At 37.2% G+C, this 18078-nt stretch overlaps 1 protein-coding gene across 1 annotated transcript in view; it reads right to left on the bottom strand.

Moving 5' to 3' along the window:
- Window positions 1-18078, bottom strand: part of TRIM24 (tripartite motif containing 24) — a 116325-nt gene that overhangs the window by 22859 nt on the left and 75388 nt on the right. The window contains exons 9-11 of the mRNA XM_010855018.1: window positions 17570-17716; window positions 7745-7862; window positions 4917-5185 (exon numbers count right to left, since the gene is read on the bottom strand). Coding sequence (XP_010853320.1) covers window positions 4917-5185; window positions 7745-7862; window positions 17570-17716 — 534 coding nt within the window. The remainder of the gene's footprint in view (window positions 1-4916; window positions 5186-7744; window positions 7863-17569; window positions 17717-18078) is intronic.

Here is an 18078-nt window from a genome sequence, read left to right as displayed (position 1 = left end):
TTGGATCTCCTTGCAGTCCAAGGGACTCTCAAGAGTCTTCTCCAACACCACAGTTCAAAAGCATCAATTCTTCAGCGCTCAGCTTTCTTTATAGTTCAACTCTCACATCCATACATGACTATTGGAAAAACCATAGCTTTGAATAGATGGACCTTTGTTGGCAAAGTAATGTCTCTGCTTTTTAATATGTTGTCTAGGTTGGTCATAACTTTCCTTCCAAGGAGTATGCGTCTTTTAATTTCATGGCTGCAGTCACCATCTGCAGTGATTTTGGAGCCCAAAAAAATAAAGTCTGTCACTGTTTGCACTGTTTCCCCATCCATTTGCCATGAAGTGATGGGACCAGATGCCATGATCTCAGTTTTCTGAATGTTGAGCTTTAAGCCAACTTTTTCACTCTCCTCTTTCACTTTCATCAAGAGGCTCTTTATTACTCCCCTACCCCCACCATTTTACAAATCAGGACAGTAAACATTAAAAAGCTGGGATAACCAGAAAAAAGGTCACGCAACTCATTAAAGGCAGCACTATGGTTTTAATCCAACACTAGTCTGCCATTTCATTAGTCAAACATGTTCTGGTGTTTAACTGGGGGTTGAGGTACTAATTACAGTTTAGAGGATGAGTTTCTCTAAAAGAAAACAGATTTTGAAAGGAAACCCTTCAAGGACAGCGTTGGTTGATTACAGGTCAGGGTAAGGACAAGCTTAGTTTGCTCACAAATGCTATCCTTAGAAACTGACACCAGTGTTCCACAAAAAAGGTAACCTTGGTTACCAAGGTTCCACAAAAGGTTGGCAAATTATTGCAAAGTAAATACTTATTTTCAGGCTATCTTAACTGTATATGACCAGAACTTCTCAGAAAGGGAACTATTAACCCCCATATTCAAAGGGGGGACAAATAAATGAATTTATAAAGCTGAAGTAGCAACATCTTAAGGTGGACAGCTATAAAGTGTAGCCCTGCCCTCTTTTTGTTCTTTTCTTTTCTCTCATTTTTGGAATTTATCTCCTTTTCTGGGTAAAGGTCTTCTGTTACTCCTCTCCTGCAAATTAGCTGGCACTGGGTTCACACTTAGTAACTTACAAGAGTGACCAGCAATTACAGACCTAATGAAAAGTAGACTTAGACACTATTTCAAGATCAAAGGAAATTCTGTGGATGAAGAATAGAAAAATATGAGAAAAAGAGAAAATGCCAAAATTTTACAGAAGGCTGAAGCCATAGCAATTCTTTTTGATTCTTCTATTAAAGTTTTTCACTGGAAGGGTTTTATATCACAGAAACAAACAAAAAATAATTTGGGAAGTATAGTGGAAAACTTCTAAATTCATCCAAAAGACTATTTTTTAAAAAGTGGAAAAGCACTCAAAATGATCTTTAAGGGAGAACAAAAGCAGTTAAAACTTTTGCCTACTCCTGCCCTGACTGGGATTTATATATTGATTCAGTCAAGAAATGACATTCTGGGGGGGGGAAAAAAGTGACATTTGATGCCAGAGTACTATACTCCTGTGAGAAATCAGTATGGAACTGGATGTCCACTCTCCCATCAAGGAAGCCCAGTGTAGAAAGATCTAAGGTGATTGATTTTTATCTCCTCCCTAAACTGTTATCGTTGACTGAGTTAATTTCTAAGAACCCCATGACAGGAAAAGTAACTTGAAAGAACAGGACTAGAAACTGGTTATGAACATAAAAGAAATAGCAAAACCAGTGCTATTTTAATTAAATGGAATTAACTTGCAAGAAGGAAAAAAGGGAGAGAATAGAGAAATAATTGAGAGCTTAAGTAAATGACATATATTCATCATTATCCTCACCCTCACTGTAAATACTTTCATTATTATAGGTGGTAATTTTACTCTAGGTCAGTATAACCATGAAGGATAGCAGATGTCCTTCTAAAATCCACTCACTGTTTAGGAAAATTAGTATATACATATAAATGAGAGTATCTCTGCAGAATAGTAAATCTGGCCCAGGAGTGAGAACCATAAGGTATACAATAACAGACTCAGATTTAACAAACTTCGAGCTGTCCACTGCAGTACGACAGAGTATACTGTACACCACTCAATAAAGAGATGCAGAGTGTTTATTAGTTTGTACCACACAGTCATATAACTATGTAGTCTATCTCTGTATCACCCAGCTCTTTAATCATTCAGATTACATGGCTACTTTCAGAGAAAGAAGAAACAGGGAACTCCTGTGTAAGCGATTTTTAGAGCAGGCCTTTAAATTGACCTGTGTCTTCAGGCTAGAGGTAGAGTATGACAAAGAGGCACACATATACACCTGTCTACAAACAGATATTTTACCAGATGTACATGCAAATGAACTGCTAGAGAACTAAGAAAGCAGGTAAGCAGGGCAGTGTAAAAGTTTAAAGAAGAGGGAAAAAACTGATGAGTGAAAAATGTAGGAGCAGATATTTGGTAGAGAGAAGATAAAAATGAGAGATGAGAGTACTAGAAGAGGGCTCAGGGGTCACTGAGAGGAGACAGAAAAAGAGCAGTGTGCAAAGGAATGACATAAAGATGAGAAAATTACAGCTGATATCCTAACAACACAGGTTTAGACTGTGCAGGTTCACTTAGACAAGGATTTTTTTCAATAGTGAATACTTCAGTAGTGCACAATCTGTGTTTAGTTGAATCCTCAGACGCAGAGCAGTGGATGTGGAGGGACCATGGCGAGTGGCGGGGGGTGGCTGGCTATAAGTCATATGTGAATTTTCAACTATATGGAGGGTCAGTGCTTCAAACCCCTGAATTAATTGTTCAAGGGTCAAATGTGTTGATATGTGGGAAAATTAGGCTGTATAATAAAGATTGTACATTATATACAATCATACAGCAGTATACCACAGAAAGAAATAATAAGATCAAACATAAATTTCTGAGATAAGCAGGCTAAAGGCTCTATCAAGGTCACCTCTGTTTGGTTACTGCTTCTATAAATAGCTGTTTCTGAGAATGTGACTGAGTCACACAGAATCTAGTAACTGCCTCAGTTCCTCACTTTTTAATGAAAAGGGAATTAATGCAAATGATGGATTTATCCTGTTTCAGGTTAATAAAGTAATAAAAATCACTTTACCATCTTTCAGATACTTAAGATAAATATCAACCATGTAAATGCTTAGCACTAGTCACTCAGTAAGTAAATATTTTCTCTCTTTTCCTCGTCAAATATATGTCTAAAACAATTTGGGTGCTCTGCAGTCTATCTGCAATATGTTACTCTGCAGTCTGGGAGGGGAGTGACAAAAGAATTTCTCCATTTTCTTAACAAAATTTCAACTCTGCCAGTGGCACTCCTGGGATTGAAAGTGTATACATTTTTTTCCCACAGAACACTCACCAAACAAAGACCTCTTAAATTGCTTGCTATTTACTTCCTTTAAAAACCTGGGTTAAAACAAAGTTCGAGAGCAATAATCAACTGGTCATACTAATTAATATTCTCTTGGATTTGACATATCTTGTTAATCAAATTACCAGACAGCCATAAATCACAAATAAAATCACCTCAGGCCTACACAGAAGCAATTTAACAAAATCAGGATTCATAGGCCCATAAGTCTTATTCAGGGTTGAAGCAAGTCTCCTGTGAAGATCATCTGTCTTGAATAACTGCTACCAAAACACGCTATTATGCCATTTAATTGCTTTTTCATAAAAGAACTGTATTATGTATACATTCCTCTTAGTGCTAAAAAAAAAAACACTGGTAAAAAATTTCTCCTCTAATGATGTTTCCTTTTAATCAAGTAATAGATATTATTCCTGATTCTTTTTTTGTTTGGTTGATCAAAAACTGAGCTAAGGCCTGTTCTTAAGCATAATGAGAATTCTTAGTCTAGTTCTGCATGCTTTGAACATTACTAATACTTATTAATCCCTGTGCCATTTCATTTGAGTCACTTACTGTAAATCAGTTCAAATTCTGAGAAACAGGGAGTATAAATTAATAAATAAAAGGAACTGAAAATAACGAGACAATTTTTGTGCATTAAAGTAAGAATGGTACATGAGGGAAAAAAAACAACTTGCTCTTAAATGGAGTGGATAGAAGCTTCTATAACAACAGCAGAAATGTATACTAATATTGCAACTGTTCTTAACTAATGTACGGTAATTAATCCACAGGATCATGAGTCATGCTGTGAACTTGTTACTGTATTGTTAGTACTGTTGAGTTTATGACTATATGAACACATGTGTAGACTCTTCCACCCACTCTACATCACAAGTAGAATTTACATGCATATGTTCTTCAAACCCTTTAGAGGGACAAGTAGAAAATAAACACATGCTTTTCCCATTTCTCCACCAGTGACTGAAATCTTTGTTATGAATTAAGAAATAATACAAATAAAAAGATGACAAAACTGAAAAAAAAAAAAAAAAGAATGGTGCCTGGAACATTTGCTCAGAAATAAACTTTGAAAAAGGCAGACTTCTAACAAACCACCCCCTTACCCTTTCCTTTTCATTCTGTCCTAGTTTCCAGATGCAGTGGGTTTTCTAAACGCTGCATCTTCACAGAGGACAGATACCTGAAGCATCAGTCATCCTGAAGCACTAATGTAACGATTATGAGTTACAGGTACACAACTTTCCCATCAATCATATGCATGGGTTATTCAGGAATGCAATCACTTATCCTCTGTTATAAAGACGACAAAGAGCAGATAAGAATAGATGTCCCAGCTGAATAAACCATTAATTTCTTCTTCAGAAGGGCTAAGAACTAGAGTTAAATTAGGGACCCTTGATGTGACAAATTTTTATAAATTCATACATTTAAATCATGGAGGAAGGACACCTTGGTTATTTTAGGAGCTGCTGAATATAACTGTACTATAGTTATCTAAGTTAGGACAGGCCTGCTTCCAAATTTACCTGGTGAGAGATGGAAGGTTGCTGGATGGGCCCCTGCATTCTAGGGTTTGGTAAACCCACAGGTGCTGGCCTCCGTTGCACCTGTTGCCTCTGAGCCATTACCTGTTGCTGCATATGCTGGAGTCGTAACTGAGCTAGGCTGATCTGGGTTGGAAACTTGGATAACTGGTTTGAAGATAAACCACCTGGTGGCTGTGAATTCTGTTCCACGACAGGATTCTGCTTAGGCATTTGTGGTTGACTCTCTTTATCTTCAATTACTAAAGAACCTAATCAAAGAGAAAAAGTTAAGTTCTAAAGATTTTCTGATAGCAACATACCATATTTTGTAAAAGGCTATCTTTGCTCATTTTCAGGATTTCCAAGGAACTTCTTTTTGTCTTAGGAACCCTTTACATGGTTAACGATAGAAACTCCTAAGAGTTTCTGTTTATGTAGGGTCTATCAAACAAAATCTACCATATTCAAAACTAGAAATGAGAATTAAAAAAACATTCTTCCATACTAATTCATTTAAAAGTGACAACCCAAAGTAACATATTTTTATGGAAAAAAAAAAACACCTTATTTTTATTTTCAAAAAAGTTTAGTGATGAATGGCACTATTTTATATTTTCAAACATCTCTTTAAATGTCTGGCTTAATAGCTGAACTCTCATAACTGTTTCTGCATTATCTAATATATTGTTTAAATAGAAATACACGCAGAAAACCCAGCCATATATGGGTATGTACTTGGAAAAGGGAGACCTATTATCACCTGAAGGAGCTTCAGACTACACTGTGAGAACTGCTGTTGTATAATCAAAACAAAACACGCAAACCTGACACTGGACGTGAGAACAATACCACAGAGTATTTCTGATTCAGTTATCTCTCTGTGACTTAGCAATTGAATGACAACAACAGCTGGTTCTTTACACCTTCACAGTGCAAACTATGTTAGTTCTCTGATGGCGAACACCATGCTTTATAACTACACTGTTAAAAAAGAGATTAAGGGTACCTCTTACAGGTCTGGTCCAAGAGTAGGGCAAAGCTTGATTTCTTCAATAGCAGAGACTCAGTTAAAAGTCTGATTTCTGATTTACTAAGCATAGGCATCCTTAAAGATATGGTTATCATTCATTAAATACTTACTCCATATTAGGTACCATGACAGGAGATCTATGTGTATTGTTAAAATCCTTCATACAGATAAGGGATCTAAGGTTCAGAGAGACCAAACAACTTATCCAAAGTCACAAAGACACTAAACTGAATACGCGTCCAAGACATTACTTTTCCCTTGTACTCGTCTATGTTTCTCAGAAGCCATAAATAAACAAGTTTGGGAAAGTTGTATCCTTCTTAGAAGATTTAAAATGTCAATCTCACTTTAAATGACAATTTATAGAGCTATATATGACAGCTCTGGAAAGTCCTACAGTAAAGGATACTGTCTTACAAATTCCTCACAAATAAGAGGTGTTTTTGTTTTTGCTGATTCAGATTTACCTAAACTATATTCACTCATGTGCGTACAGTTACATATTTTCTTAATTTTACCTATGTCTACATCATGTGGACTATGTTTTAAGTGATATGCTTATAAGTACATATAAGTTGACATGACTGTTTCTGTGGATATAAAACTGTGATAGATTCTCTGTATAGCTACGTATGTGGTAGAGGGTAGAGTAGGGTAAGAGATAGTTATATACATGCTTTGTATTAAGATGCTTCTTTTTAGTTATATAGATGAGAATATGTATAATTCTAGCTGCTGGCTATGTTTATCAATCAATAAATATGTACTTCTGAACTGTGCTGAGGAGTCACCTTATCATTTCTTCAAAGGGTCACCTTATTACCATTCTTTCTGTTCTCACGTATGGATGAGATTTATGTAAGCCTATTTCTTTCTTTCTTGGAGTGTTCTGAGAGCTCTGGCTCTCTTTCCAGCCAGTTCTTTTTTACCTAGAATCTAGCTTAGAGAATGAGAGAGCAACCCTATTTGATGATTTTCAAACAAAGTCAATGAGCCCAAAAACTGCCAAAAGGTGGTTAATGAAGAATGTATATGAAATTCTTATTTTTGTTTCTATAATTTCCCTGTGAGAAATTAAGAAAGGAGGCAAAAATTGAAGATTTTTTTTTACTAGTACATAATGTAACAAGGACTGCCTGCAAGGATATGTGATGTTACCAAATGACACCGAAAGTCCCCCTTTTTGATAACTCTAGTACTTCAAATTTGGGCAGTTATCTATATGCATGATACACTTCAATTAGGAGGTTAAAAATTATTTAATTATTACATAAAAGAAAAAAAAAAAACAAAAAAACAAAAACAGAGAGAGAGAATTCCTCCCTAGCAAGAAAAAGCAAATAAATGAAACATTAGTACCTGACAACTGGGTCTCAAGACTGAGTAAGCCAAGAATTGTATGAGAAATACTGTTTTAACAGAAAACATTCTAAAAAGTACTATATTAATGGCAGACACATGTCAAGAGTTTTAATAGCTATTCTGATAAATATGTCACTAACAGCACAAGCAAGATTCTACTTGCTTGAGGAAGAAAAACAACTCCTAAATCCAGAAGTCTAGACACTGAGTCAATAAAAGGATGTTTCATATCACCCACATATTTATATGTGTGTTTATATTCATGCATGCGTCACACATATACACACACTAATGAAATACCAGGAAAAATTCATGTCTTTAAAATAAGATAATAAACATATTTAGGGGGTGGAAGGGAATACATTTTCAACATCTCATAATCATTAAGAGTTCCAGAAACAAATGGCACTTTGAGAAAATCTACATAACAGCCTACCTAAATTGATTATATTTTGAGCCCAGAAACTAGGATCACAGTGAAACTGGATGGTATTGTTGGTCACTGGGGAAGCATCACACCTTGCTCGAAGGAGGTGCCGTAACCGGTACGTAATCTAGAAGAAAGCAGAGAGACAACTAAGCATCCAAGTCTTTATTAGGCAAATAATTTATCAAGTTCCCAACAAATACATAAAAAATGCTCTCTGTATCACATATATGCCAACACAAAACAAGTGTTCATATGTAAGTTATAAAAAGTAGACAAACAACACAGTTTTCCTTCAAAAATGCATTAGAAGTACAATTAGTTATACTGTTGAACACAAAACAAACCTATCCTAAAGTGACAGGTTAAAGTTAGTTCACTGAATTACAGAAGTTTCACAGATGTACCAACCATATATTTGTAAAGTAAAATCACATTCTGCTTTTATTTTACTTACTCTCTCAAAGAAGGATTCAGAGTAGAGATTAGGGGGCTAATGGATTACAGAAAATACAAATGAATCTGCTCAGGACATGAAGTACAGCCTTAACCAGGCCTGCTAGTAGGATGGCTCTCCTTGCTCCTGTGCTGTGAATCTCAGTCATCACACCACCTCCCACCCTCCTCCACACTGCAGTCCGCAGTGAATGCTCAGTCATTCTCTCTCAGTCTTTGAAGAGTTCAGCTCTTGGCTCATGATCACCATCTCTAATATTATTTCTGCCATAATCCTAGATGGGCCACAGGACTGGAAAAGCTCAGTTTTTGTTCCAATCACAAAGAAAGGCAATGCCAAAGAATGTTCAAACTACCAGACAACTGTGCTCATTTCACATGCTAGCAAGGCAATGCTCAAAATCCTTCAAGCTAGACTTCAACAGTACATGAACCGAGAACTTCCAGATGTACAAGCTGCATTTAGAAAAGGCAGAGGAAACAGAGGTCAAATTGCCAACATCTGCTGGATCATAAAAAAAGCAAGGGAATTCCAAAAATAACATCTACTGATGCTTCACTGACTCTGCTAAAGTCTTTGAACTGTGGAAAATTCTTAAGGAGATGGGAATACCAGACCACCTTACGTTTCTCCTGAGAAACCTGTATGCAGGATAAGCAGCAATAGTTCCAACCAGTCATGGAGCAACCAACTGGTTCATAATTGGGAAAGGAGTACATCAAGGCTGTACATTGTCACCCTGCTTATTTAACTTCTATGCAGAATACATCATGTGAAATGCCAGACTGAAGGAATCACAAGTTTGAATCAAGACTGCTAGGAAAAATATCAACAACCTCAGATATGCAGATAATACCACTCTAAGGGCAGAACGTGAAGAGGAACTAAAAAGCCTCTTGATGAAGGTGAAAGAGTGAAAAAGCTGGCTTAAAACTCAACATTCAAAAAACTATGATCATGGCATTTGGTCCCATTACTTCATGGCAGATAGAAGACGAAAAACTGGAAATGGTGGAAGGCTTTATTTTCTTGTCTCCAAAATCACTGCGGACAGTGACTGCAGCCACAAAATTAAAAGACGCTTGCTCCTTGGAAGAAAAGCTATGACAAACCTAGATCACATATTAAAAAACAGAGACGTCACTTTGCCAACAAAGGTCCACATAGTCAAAGTTATGGTTTTTCCAGTAGTCAAGTATGGATGTGAGAATTGGACCATAAAGAAGGCTGAGCACTGAAGAACTGATACTTTTGAACAACGGTGCTGGAGAAGACTCTTGAGAGTCACTTAGACTGCAAGAAAATTAAAACCAGTCAATCCTAAAGGAAATCAACCCTGAATATTCATTGGAAGGACTGATGCTGAAGCTCCAATACTTTGGCCACCTGAAATGAAGAGCCAACTCATTGGAACAGACCCTGATGCTGGGAAAGACTGAGGGCAGGAAGAGAAGGGGGCAACAGAGGATGAGATACTTGCATGGTATCACGATCAATGGACAAGAGTTAGAGCAAACTGTGAGAGAGAGTGAAGGTCACAGAAACCTGGTGTGCTGCAGTCCATGGGGTCACAAATAGTCAGACATGACCTAGCAACTGAACAACAAATTCTGGATGATTTTAATATACAATTAGATGACCTTTCTTTCCAGATTGTTCCCTCTAGTGCCCAGATCCCAATAATCCTACAAACCCTAAAGGTCCTATGAACTTTTGCTCTTTAAAATTTTTCCTGTCCTTTGACTTTATGTTACTTTCCAATCTTACAATATCCCTCTGAAGTGAAGTGTTAGTCGCTCAGTCATGTCCAACACTATCCATCAATTTCTCCTTATCCAGCTTAAATCCCAGGAGTAATCCTCATAATCATTTCCTTGCATATATCCTCAACACCTTTCTCTCACATGTCAAATTACACACACTTCTTTCTCCTCAATCTTTCTCTGAAACTACAACCAATAAACAACACTGGTTAAATCTTTTCTAATGACTGTAATTGGACTGGTAAAGGGACTGATCGGACTTCAAAAACACAGCCTATTTATTAAGGTTGACAGGCTATCATATGACATTCCTCTGATCCTTCATGTCCGTACTCTCCTAAAGGACTATTTCAAATGACTATCTCTTACCAAACCTCCAGCATCTTAAAAAAAAACAAACAGGAATGATCAGAGACCTTCCACAAACTTCCACCACCTACCAGTACTGGTGGTCCCTCCTATCACAGTGGATTAACGGGCCAGGCTTCCAGCTAAAGCGAATCACGCACTCATGCAAGTGCAAGTGTTAGTTGCTCATTCATGTCCAACTCTCTGCAACCCCATGGACTACAGCCCACCAGGCTCCTCTGTCTGTGGAATTTCCCAGGCAAGAAAACTGGAGTGGGTCGCCATTTCCTTCTCCAGGGGATTTCCGGCCCAGGGATCAAACCTGGGTTTCCTACATTGCAGGCAGGCAGATTCATTACCATCTGAGCCACCAGGGAAGCCATTACACTTGCGCAATAGGGCCCAACACCCTTGCTGATTCAAAGACACTACTCAGCAATTTTCTCCCCTCAGGCTTTCAGTAGCTTTTCACACAGGTGATCACTTGGCCTTCATGGAAGTAAATCATTTTCTTCATTTGGCTTCTAGCAAACTACAGTCTCATGGTTTTCCCCTTATTTCACCGGCTGCTACTTTTTAAGGTCACTGAGTATAGGTGTGAGTCCCAGTGTCACATCTCAGTCTCCCGTGTTGGTTCCTCCTCCTCTCCCACACCAGGGGGTCTTGCAACTGCTCTCTCTTCTCCTACACCCACATACTTTTAGAGATCTCATCCACTCTCATCATTTATACAACTCAAATTTGTATCTCAGTACTTACTCTTCCTACTGCGTGTTCATTCACTGTGCTCCTCTTAGGCCTCCTTGTCCATGTCACAAGTAACTCCCATCTCAGTCTCTCACTTGCCGTCTGTACCTGTTCTCTACCTGAATATTCTCTGTGAGTACGTGCCTGGCTTGCTTTGTCACCTTCTTCAGGTGTTTGCTCAAATATTACCCTCTTTAGCTAGAATTCCCTACCTGAAACCACAATCCTACCCCAATGCGCCCAGATTCTTCCCTTAATTTACTGTTTTCCCTACAGCACTCAACATCATGCAATGGTCTATATATTTTACTTGTTTTGGTACTGTCTATCTCTCTTTACTAAAATGCAGCTTTTTAAGGGCAGATATTTTGCTTTGTTTTCTGTTCCCTTAGTATTTAGAATACTGCCTTAAAAATAAAACAGGCATTCAGTAAGTGTTGAATAGCTATACTAAATTCTGAGTAAAAAAACATTTATTCTGGGACAATGTAGAGTACATGGCACAGTGTCTGGCAAACAGCACTTAACACAATGCTCTTTTCCCTAAGTTTTTCTTGCTTCCTTAATTCTTTGCATCTTAGCAATTCTCACTATAGAAGATTCTCAATAAGATGCTAATCAAAAGAATGATGCCCCCAATTTTTCCTTTATAAAGTCCTTATGTTTTATCATTTTCTAAAATTGAATAATTTATTTTGAAGTAATTTTAAAATTGGAGAAAAGTAAAAATAACTCTTCACTCAGATTTCCCAACTGTTAATAAGCACATTTATTTCAGGGCTCACTCAGGGGTTCCTGTGCACAGACACTGCTATTACCAGTCTTTTTACAAACCTTCTGAGAGCAAGCTGAAGACATCAGGTTCTGTCTCCTCTAAACACTCCAGTGTCTATATTCTAAATCAAAGATCCTCTAGCATAAGCAACAAAGTACAAATTCAGAAAGCAACTCTGTTGCAACATGACCACTCAACCCAGAGACTTCATTCTAATGCCAATTGTTTCCACAGTGACTCTTTCCAGGATGCTCACTAGGAATATAGGTTGTATTCAGTTGCCATGTCTCTTCAGCCTTTCCCTGACATGTATGTCTTTGATGATTTCAGGCTTTACACTCAGTAGGATGACTTTCAAACTGGGTTTGAGTGTATTTCCTCCGGTATAGGTAAAGTATTCTTGTCAGGAAAGCCACACAAGTGATAATGTGCACTTCTCAGGGCATCATATTTAGAAGCTCAGGCAGGATATAAACTGTCCAACCATTGCTGATACTAATCTTCATCACCTAGTCATTCTGCTGCCCAGTTTCTCTACTGTAAATTCACCACTCTGTTTATAACTGATCAATATTTGCAGAGAGGTATTTTAGGGTTATACAAAAACCCTATTCCTCACCAATGCTCTAATTCACTACGTTAGTACCCAGCGATAACTCCTTTTGAATTTCCTCTAAGACAGTGAGTGGGTGGCTCAGCTAGTAAAGAATCTGCCTGCAATGAGGGAGACCAAGGTTCAACCCCTAAGTTGGGAAGCTAGCCTGGAGAAGGGAGTGGTAACCCACTCCAATATTCTTGCCTGGGAAATCCCAAGGATAGGCAGAGGAGCCTGGCGGGCTACAGTCCATGGCGTCAAAGAGCTGGACACAACTAAGCAGCCAACGCTTTCACTAAGACAGTGACCAAATGTGCTTCTTTATTTTCACTATTCTTTCTCTACTTATTTATATTCTCACCATAAATTCTTCCCTTGTCATTTGCCTATTTTTCTTATCATGGGCTCATTTATTCCTACTTAATCCAATGTGTTGTAACTCACTGTTTATTTAGCTTCAGCCTCAAATTTGTGGGTGTGCCCAAGGTGACCCACTTAGGCTGGATCCTGGTCTTTTTGACAGGATTTCCTCATTTCATCAGTTCAAGATGTTCTGGGTACAACTTGCACTTTCCCTCATTTTGTTTGATATTTAGAAACCCACATCTGAAGGACAGTGGGTTCATTGCTACTGAGTATAGCAAACATACATACATACACATACATACTTATACATCTATAATTACTTCCAGATCTGTGTATATGCATAAAACTCTGTTGTTCAGTCACTCAGTTGAGTCCGACTCTTTGTGACCCCATTGATTGCAGCACGCTGGGCTTCACTGTCCTTCACCATCTGCCAGAGCTTGTTCAAACTCACAGCCATTCAGTCACTGATACTATCCAACCATCTCCTCTGTCGTCCCCTTCTCCTCCTGCCTTCAGTCTTTCCCAGCATCAGAGTCTTTTCTAATGAGTCAGATCTTCACATCAGGTGGCCAAAGTACTGGAGTTTCAGCTTCAGCCCCAGTCTTTCCAATGAATATTCAAGGTTGATTTCCTTTAGAATTGACTGGTTTCATCTTCTTGCAGTCCAAGGAACTCTGAAGAGTCTTTTCCAACATCACAGTTCAAAAGCTTCAATCCTTTGGCACTCAGTCTTCTTTATGGTCCAACTCCCACATCCATACATGACTACTGGAAAAACCATAGCTTTGACTATAAGGACCTTTATTAAACTGAGTTCATAATTATACCTCTATCTTAGGGATCTTTATAGCTTTATTCTTTTTTCTACATTTCTAAGTATCTTCTCTAGTAGGAAAAAGCAAACAAACAAACCAAAACTTGGCTGCCATTGCCCTCAATATATTTACTTACTTGCTCAGTCCATTTACTGATACTCTGTTGCTTAATGTAACCAAAATCCAAATGACACTCTGCTTACTACCTCTGTGTTCCCCACTCACCACTTGATGCCTTTGGCTAGGGCTGCCTCTATGTGGTCCCCCAACCCTCTTCACTACCCTGTGTCTTCATAGTCACCATGCTAAAGGCTCCATGCCAGGAAGTAGAGTTGATCATTCTTATTTTAACAATCCTTTTTGGCATACTACAGTAATTTAGCACTTCAAATATATGAGTTTTAGTTTGGAACTTGAAAAATAAAGCTTTTTTGCCCCCCCAAATTAAGTCAGAAACCTAAGCACTTCCTTAGATGGTAATCAGCTTTAATTAGAGGAACTATGAGGCAGATCACTTGGAAACACTATATTTTTCCTTTGAGGTACTATGCTGTAAATTCCTTCTTTTGCTGATGAGAAACTAGAAGACATGGAATTTATTTTTAACTCAGATAACTAGTACCTATTTGCTAATTAAGTTGTGGCATGGTCTAAAAGTAATACTAAATTTGGCCAAACTCTGTTCTTTATCTTAAATAACAATTTCTGCTGTATTTTACTGACATTCAATGTAAATATATAAAACCTCTTGTCAAATTATATTACCCATCTCGAATATAAACCATTATACTTATCGAACCCCTTGATGCACGTTTGAGATAATTCTGAGGAGTCATAAACCTTGACTAGTGTAAAAGATAAATAATGGGTCATTAAATGTATTTGTTGATGTCTTCAGATGTATCTGAACTTAAGTAAACTCAGGTTTCACACTGAAAACTTAGCTACTGTTCAAAAAGCAAAAGACAAAATTAAAAAAAATATGAAAGATGTCAGAATAGCTTTTGAGATGGCAATACTGTATACTGCCTCCTTTCTACTGAAGTTAAAATAAACAAAGAAATTTAGTATTTGAGTTTCTAATCCTGTAAAATATAACAAAGTTTTATATATATTTATTTATAGCTTCTGACAGTTGATATTATCTAATACCTTATTTATTTACTATCAATCTTTCACTGAACTCCTATATATCAAGCACTGGGTAACATAAAATTTCTACCCTTAAAGAAGTAAAAAGTCAGACTTCTCTGGTGGTCCAGTGGATAAAAATCTGCCTGCCAATGCGGCGGACATGGGTTTGATCCCTGGTCCAGAAAGATCCCAAATGCCATGGAGCAACTAAGCCTGTGTGCCACACTACTGAAGCCTGCGTGCCTGGAGAAGCCCACACACTGCAACAAAGAAGAGCCCCTGCTCACTGCATCTAGAACAAGCCCAGAGCACTGGAAACCCAGTGCAATCTAAAAAAAGGGAAAACAATAGAATGCAAAGAAAAATATGCAAATGTAACAATAGTAGATAAAAATAAGTAACAGTATGATGGATATATGCATAAGGGCTTTGTAAACACAGGGAAGGTTAATCCAACCCATTGTTGATCATGGAAGGCTGCCAAAAGGAATGGAAGACAAATCTAAACTAAACCCGGTAGGCTCTAAAAAGAAACAGCATCCTGAGGAAGGGTAACAGTAATCCAGGGAAAGAACATGATCTATTCTGAGCACTGAGGACTAAAAGTAAGGAACTGCATGAGATATTCAAGAAACATAAAGAAGGTCTTTGAAGGTTAATTATATGGGCGGACAAGGGAAAGGGAGTAAAAAAGCTTGTGGAATCTCCTTTTACTATGTATATACTCTAACTACTTTACTACTTATATACTCTAACAGTTTCTTAGTCACTAGTATTACAAAAATACCTATTGCTAGTATACTCTCTTGGTCTCTTCTGTCAGTATTTCTTACCTTTCTTCTAAATAATGTTAGGATAAACTGAATGTTTAACAGATGAGAGAAGAACCCTAGGGAAATACTGTGAAAATGTTTTCAAATATATTTAAAACTGGACTTCTGAAAGGATTCTCCTATTCCAATGGGTTTGGCCTTTTACTGAGTATAACTCCTATTGCAAAAAAAAAAAAAAATGAACTAAGAATCTCAAGCTAAGCTTGAAATTTCAGGCCAGTAAGACATTTCTTTTTAATGTTTAAGCATATAAAAGACATTATTTAAAAAAGTAACCGGGGGGGGGGGGGGGCGGCGGGGAATAACCTGAGAAAACATGTCTATATTTACGAAGCATGGAAGCTCTAAAGGACAGAGTTGCATAATATAGTGACTTTCAAATTTTCTTAGGATAAAAATCCTTCTAAATGTTTACAAGTAATCACAAGCTTTAGCTCTACATTCATCACAGGTAAATTATTTTACTAGCTGTATCTGCTGCCAGTGATGCAGCAAGGCCCACCACAATTCAGTGAGTCAGGAAGCTGGTAATACTGGTTCCTTATGTTTCCTTGTGTCTATTTTCTCTTGTGTATAATACAGAGAACAGTTTCCCTCTCTATTTCAAGAGCTCATTGTGCAGATTAAGTAATCCTATCCTCTAACTTTACTGTTTTATTATAATCACAAACAAAATCGTAGAATAAAATTAGAGAAACATTATTAAACTGATAAGGAGACTATCTGTGCAAATATGTTTTCTTATGTACAAATAAAAATATTCATTATGGGTCTAGTAGAGAAGAGGACAATTCTCTCACTTTCTCCTTTATCTGTGTTTTGTTTGACTTATAGGAAAATATAAGTAACAGAAAAAGTATGAACTGTATAAAAGCTGTTTTTCATTAGACTAATGAAGCGGTAAAAAAAGAAAAAGAAAAAACAGCTCAAGATTGAGAGAACATATCATTGATAATTATAAAAGAAAAAATCTTAAGAGTTGAATATAATTCATGATTAGAAAGTTTTAGAAATAGTTAAAATCAGTTTTCTAGTAAGTCACTCAATATTTGAACCTAGTTTACAAAAGTTTATCCTGAAATGCATTTCCTTATTTCAATACAGTCATACAAAATTTCTTCCACAAAACAGAGTAGGTGAACAGAAAACAGATTTGGATGTCATAATTTTATTTCAAAATATAAATCTCTGTGGAATCTTTAAAATGAGTAGAGCAGGAGTTTTTAAGAATGCTTATATAGTGTGACTCCCACGGCTAAATGTCTTCTACGTCCTTGCTACTAAAGATGTGGTCTACAGACCAGCAGCATTAGCATCACCTGGGAGCTTGTTAGAACTACAGATCACATCTACTGGACCAGAATCTTCAGGTAATTAGTATGCAGTAAACACATTTTCAGTAGCAAGGTTCTAGACTATTCTGAAAATAGTTGGACAAATGACAGCCACTTGTCTGTAGCAATGGGGTTGAAATATCCAGCACCACACATCACTGACAGGGTAAACAATGTAGTGTTGACAAGAGGAACAAAGCCTCTGGGTTCGGATGTCCAAGTTAGAATTTTGAGTGGTCTTATGCGTGTTAATTCGTGCTTTGGTTTCATCACTCATACAATGGGGGTGGATAGGTACACCCATCTCATAAAAATGATGTAAATGTTTAAATAAAATATTTCATGAAGTGCTTAGAATTAAGTGCCTGGCACACTACAGGTTATCAGGAAATGTTTACCATTATCATTATTGTTAGTATTAAGTTCAGTTGTCACTAAGGGAAATTTGGAAAAGAACAAAATAGAAGTGACAGTGGCAGAATGAATTGAAGATGCACCTAAATCATGGGAGTTTAAAGATTTTTTAAAAGCAAAATATTTTGATTGATAAAAATTAGAAAAAGGTAAAAAGCATTTAAGTATAGATTAACGAACATTTCTAAATTTTGAGCATTCTAGTAACTCCACTGTATCTCTCTATATTAAACCACACAGGTGATCTTACCAGTCGCTTGCTATAAAGTAATGCTGTGCTGCTGCCACTGGAAACTGCCCATTTAGAAAAATGCATGACATGTTCCAACTGTTTAGAAAGTCCAGCCACTTCCTGCTGCTGTTGCATAAGTTTCATTCGATGATCTTTTGCAAGACTCTGAAAAAAAGTTTCAAAATTAGGTCTGCATGTAACACATTTTACTTCCTGATGTTCAAGCTGGTTTTAGAAAAGGCAGAGGAACCAGAGATCAAATTGCCAACATCCACTGGATCATGGAAAAAGCAAGAGAGTTCCAGAAAAGTATCTATTTCTGCTTTACTGACTATGCCAAAGCCTTTGACTGTGTGGATCACAATAAACTGTGGGAAATTCTTAAAGAGATGGGAATACCAGACCACCTGACCTGCCTCTTGAGAAATATGTATGCAGGTCAGGAGGCAACAGTTAGAACTGGACATGGAACAACAGACTGGTTCCAAATAGGAAAAGGAGTATGTCAAGGCTGTATATTGTCTGTC

The sequence above is a fragment of the Bison bison genome, unplaced genomic scaffold (genome assembly GCF_000754665.1).
Source record: "Bison bison bison isolate TAMUID 2011002044 unplaced genomic scaffold, Bison_UMD1.0 scf7180017864352, whole genome shotgun sequence".
Classification (NCBI taxonomy): domain Eukaryota; kingdom Metazoa; phylum Chordata; class Mammalia; order Artiodactyla; family Bovidae; genus Bison; species Bison bison.
This window is presented reverse-complemented; position numbering and strand designations above follow the sequence as displayed.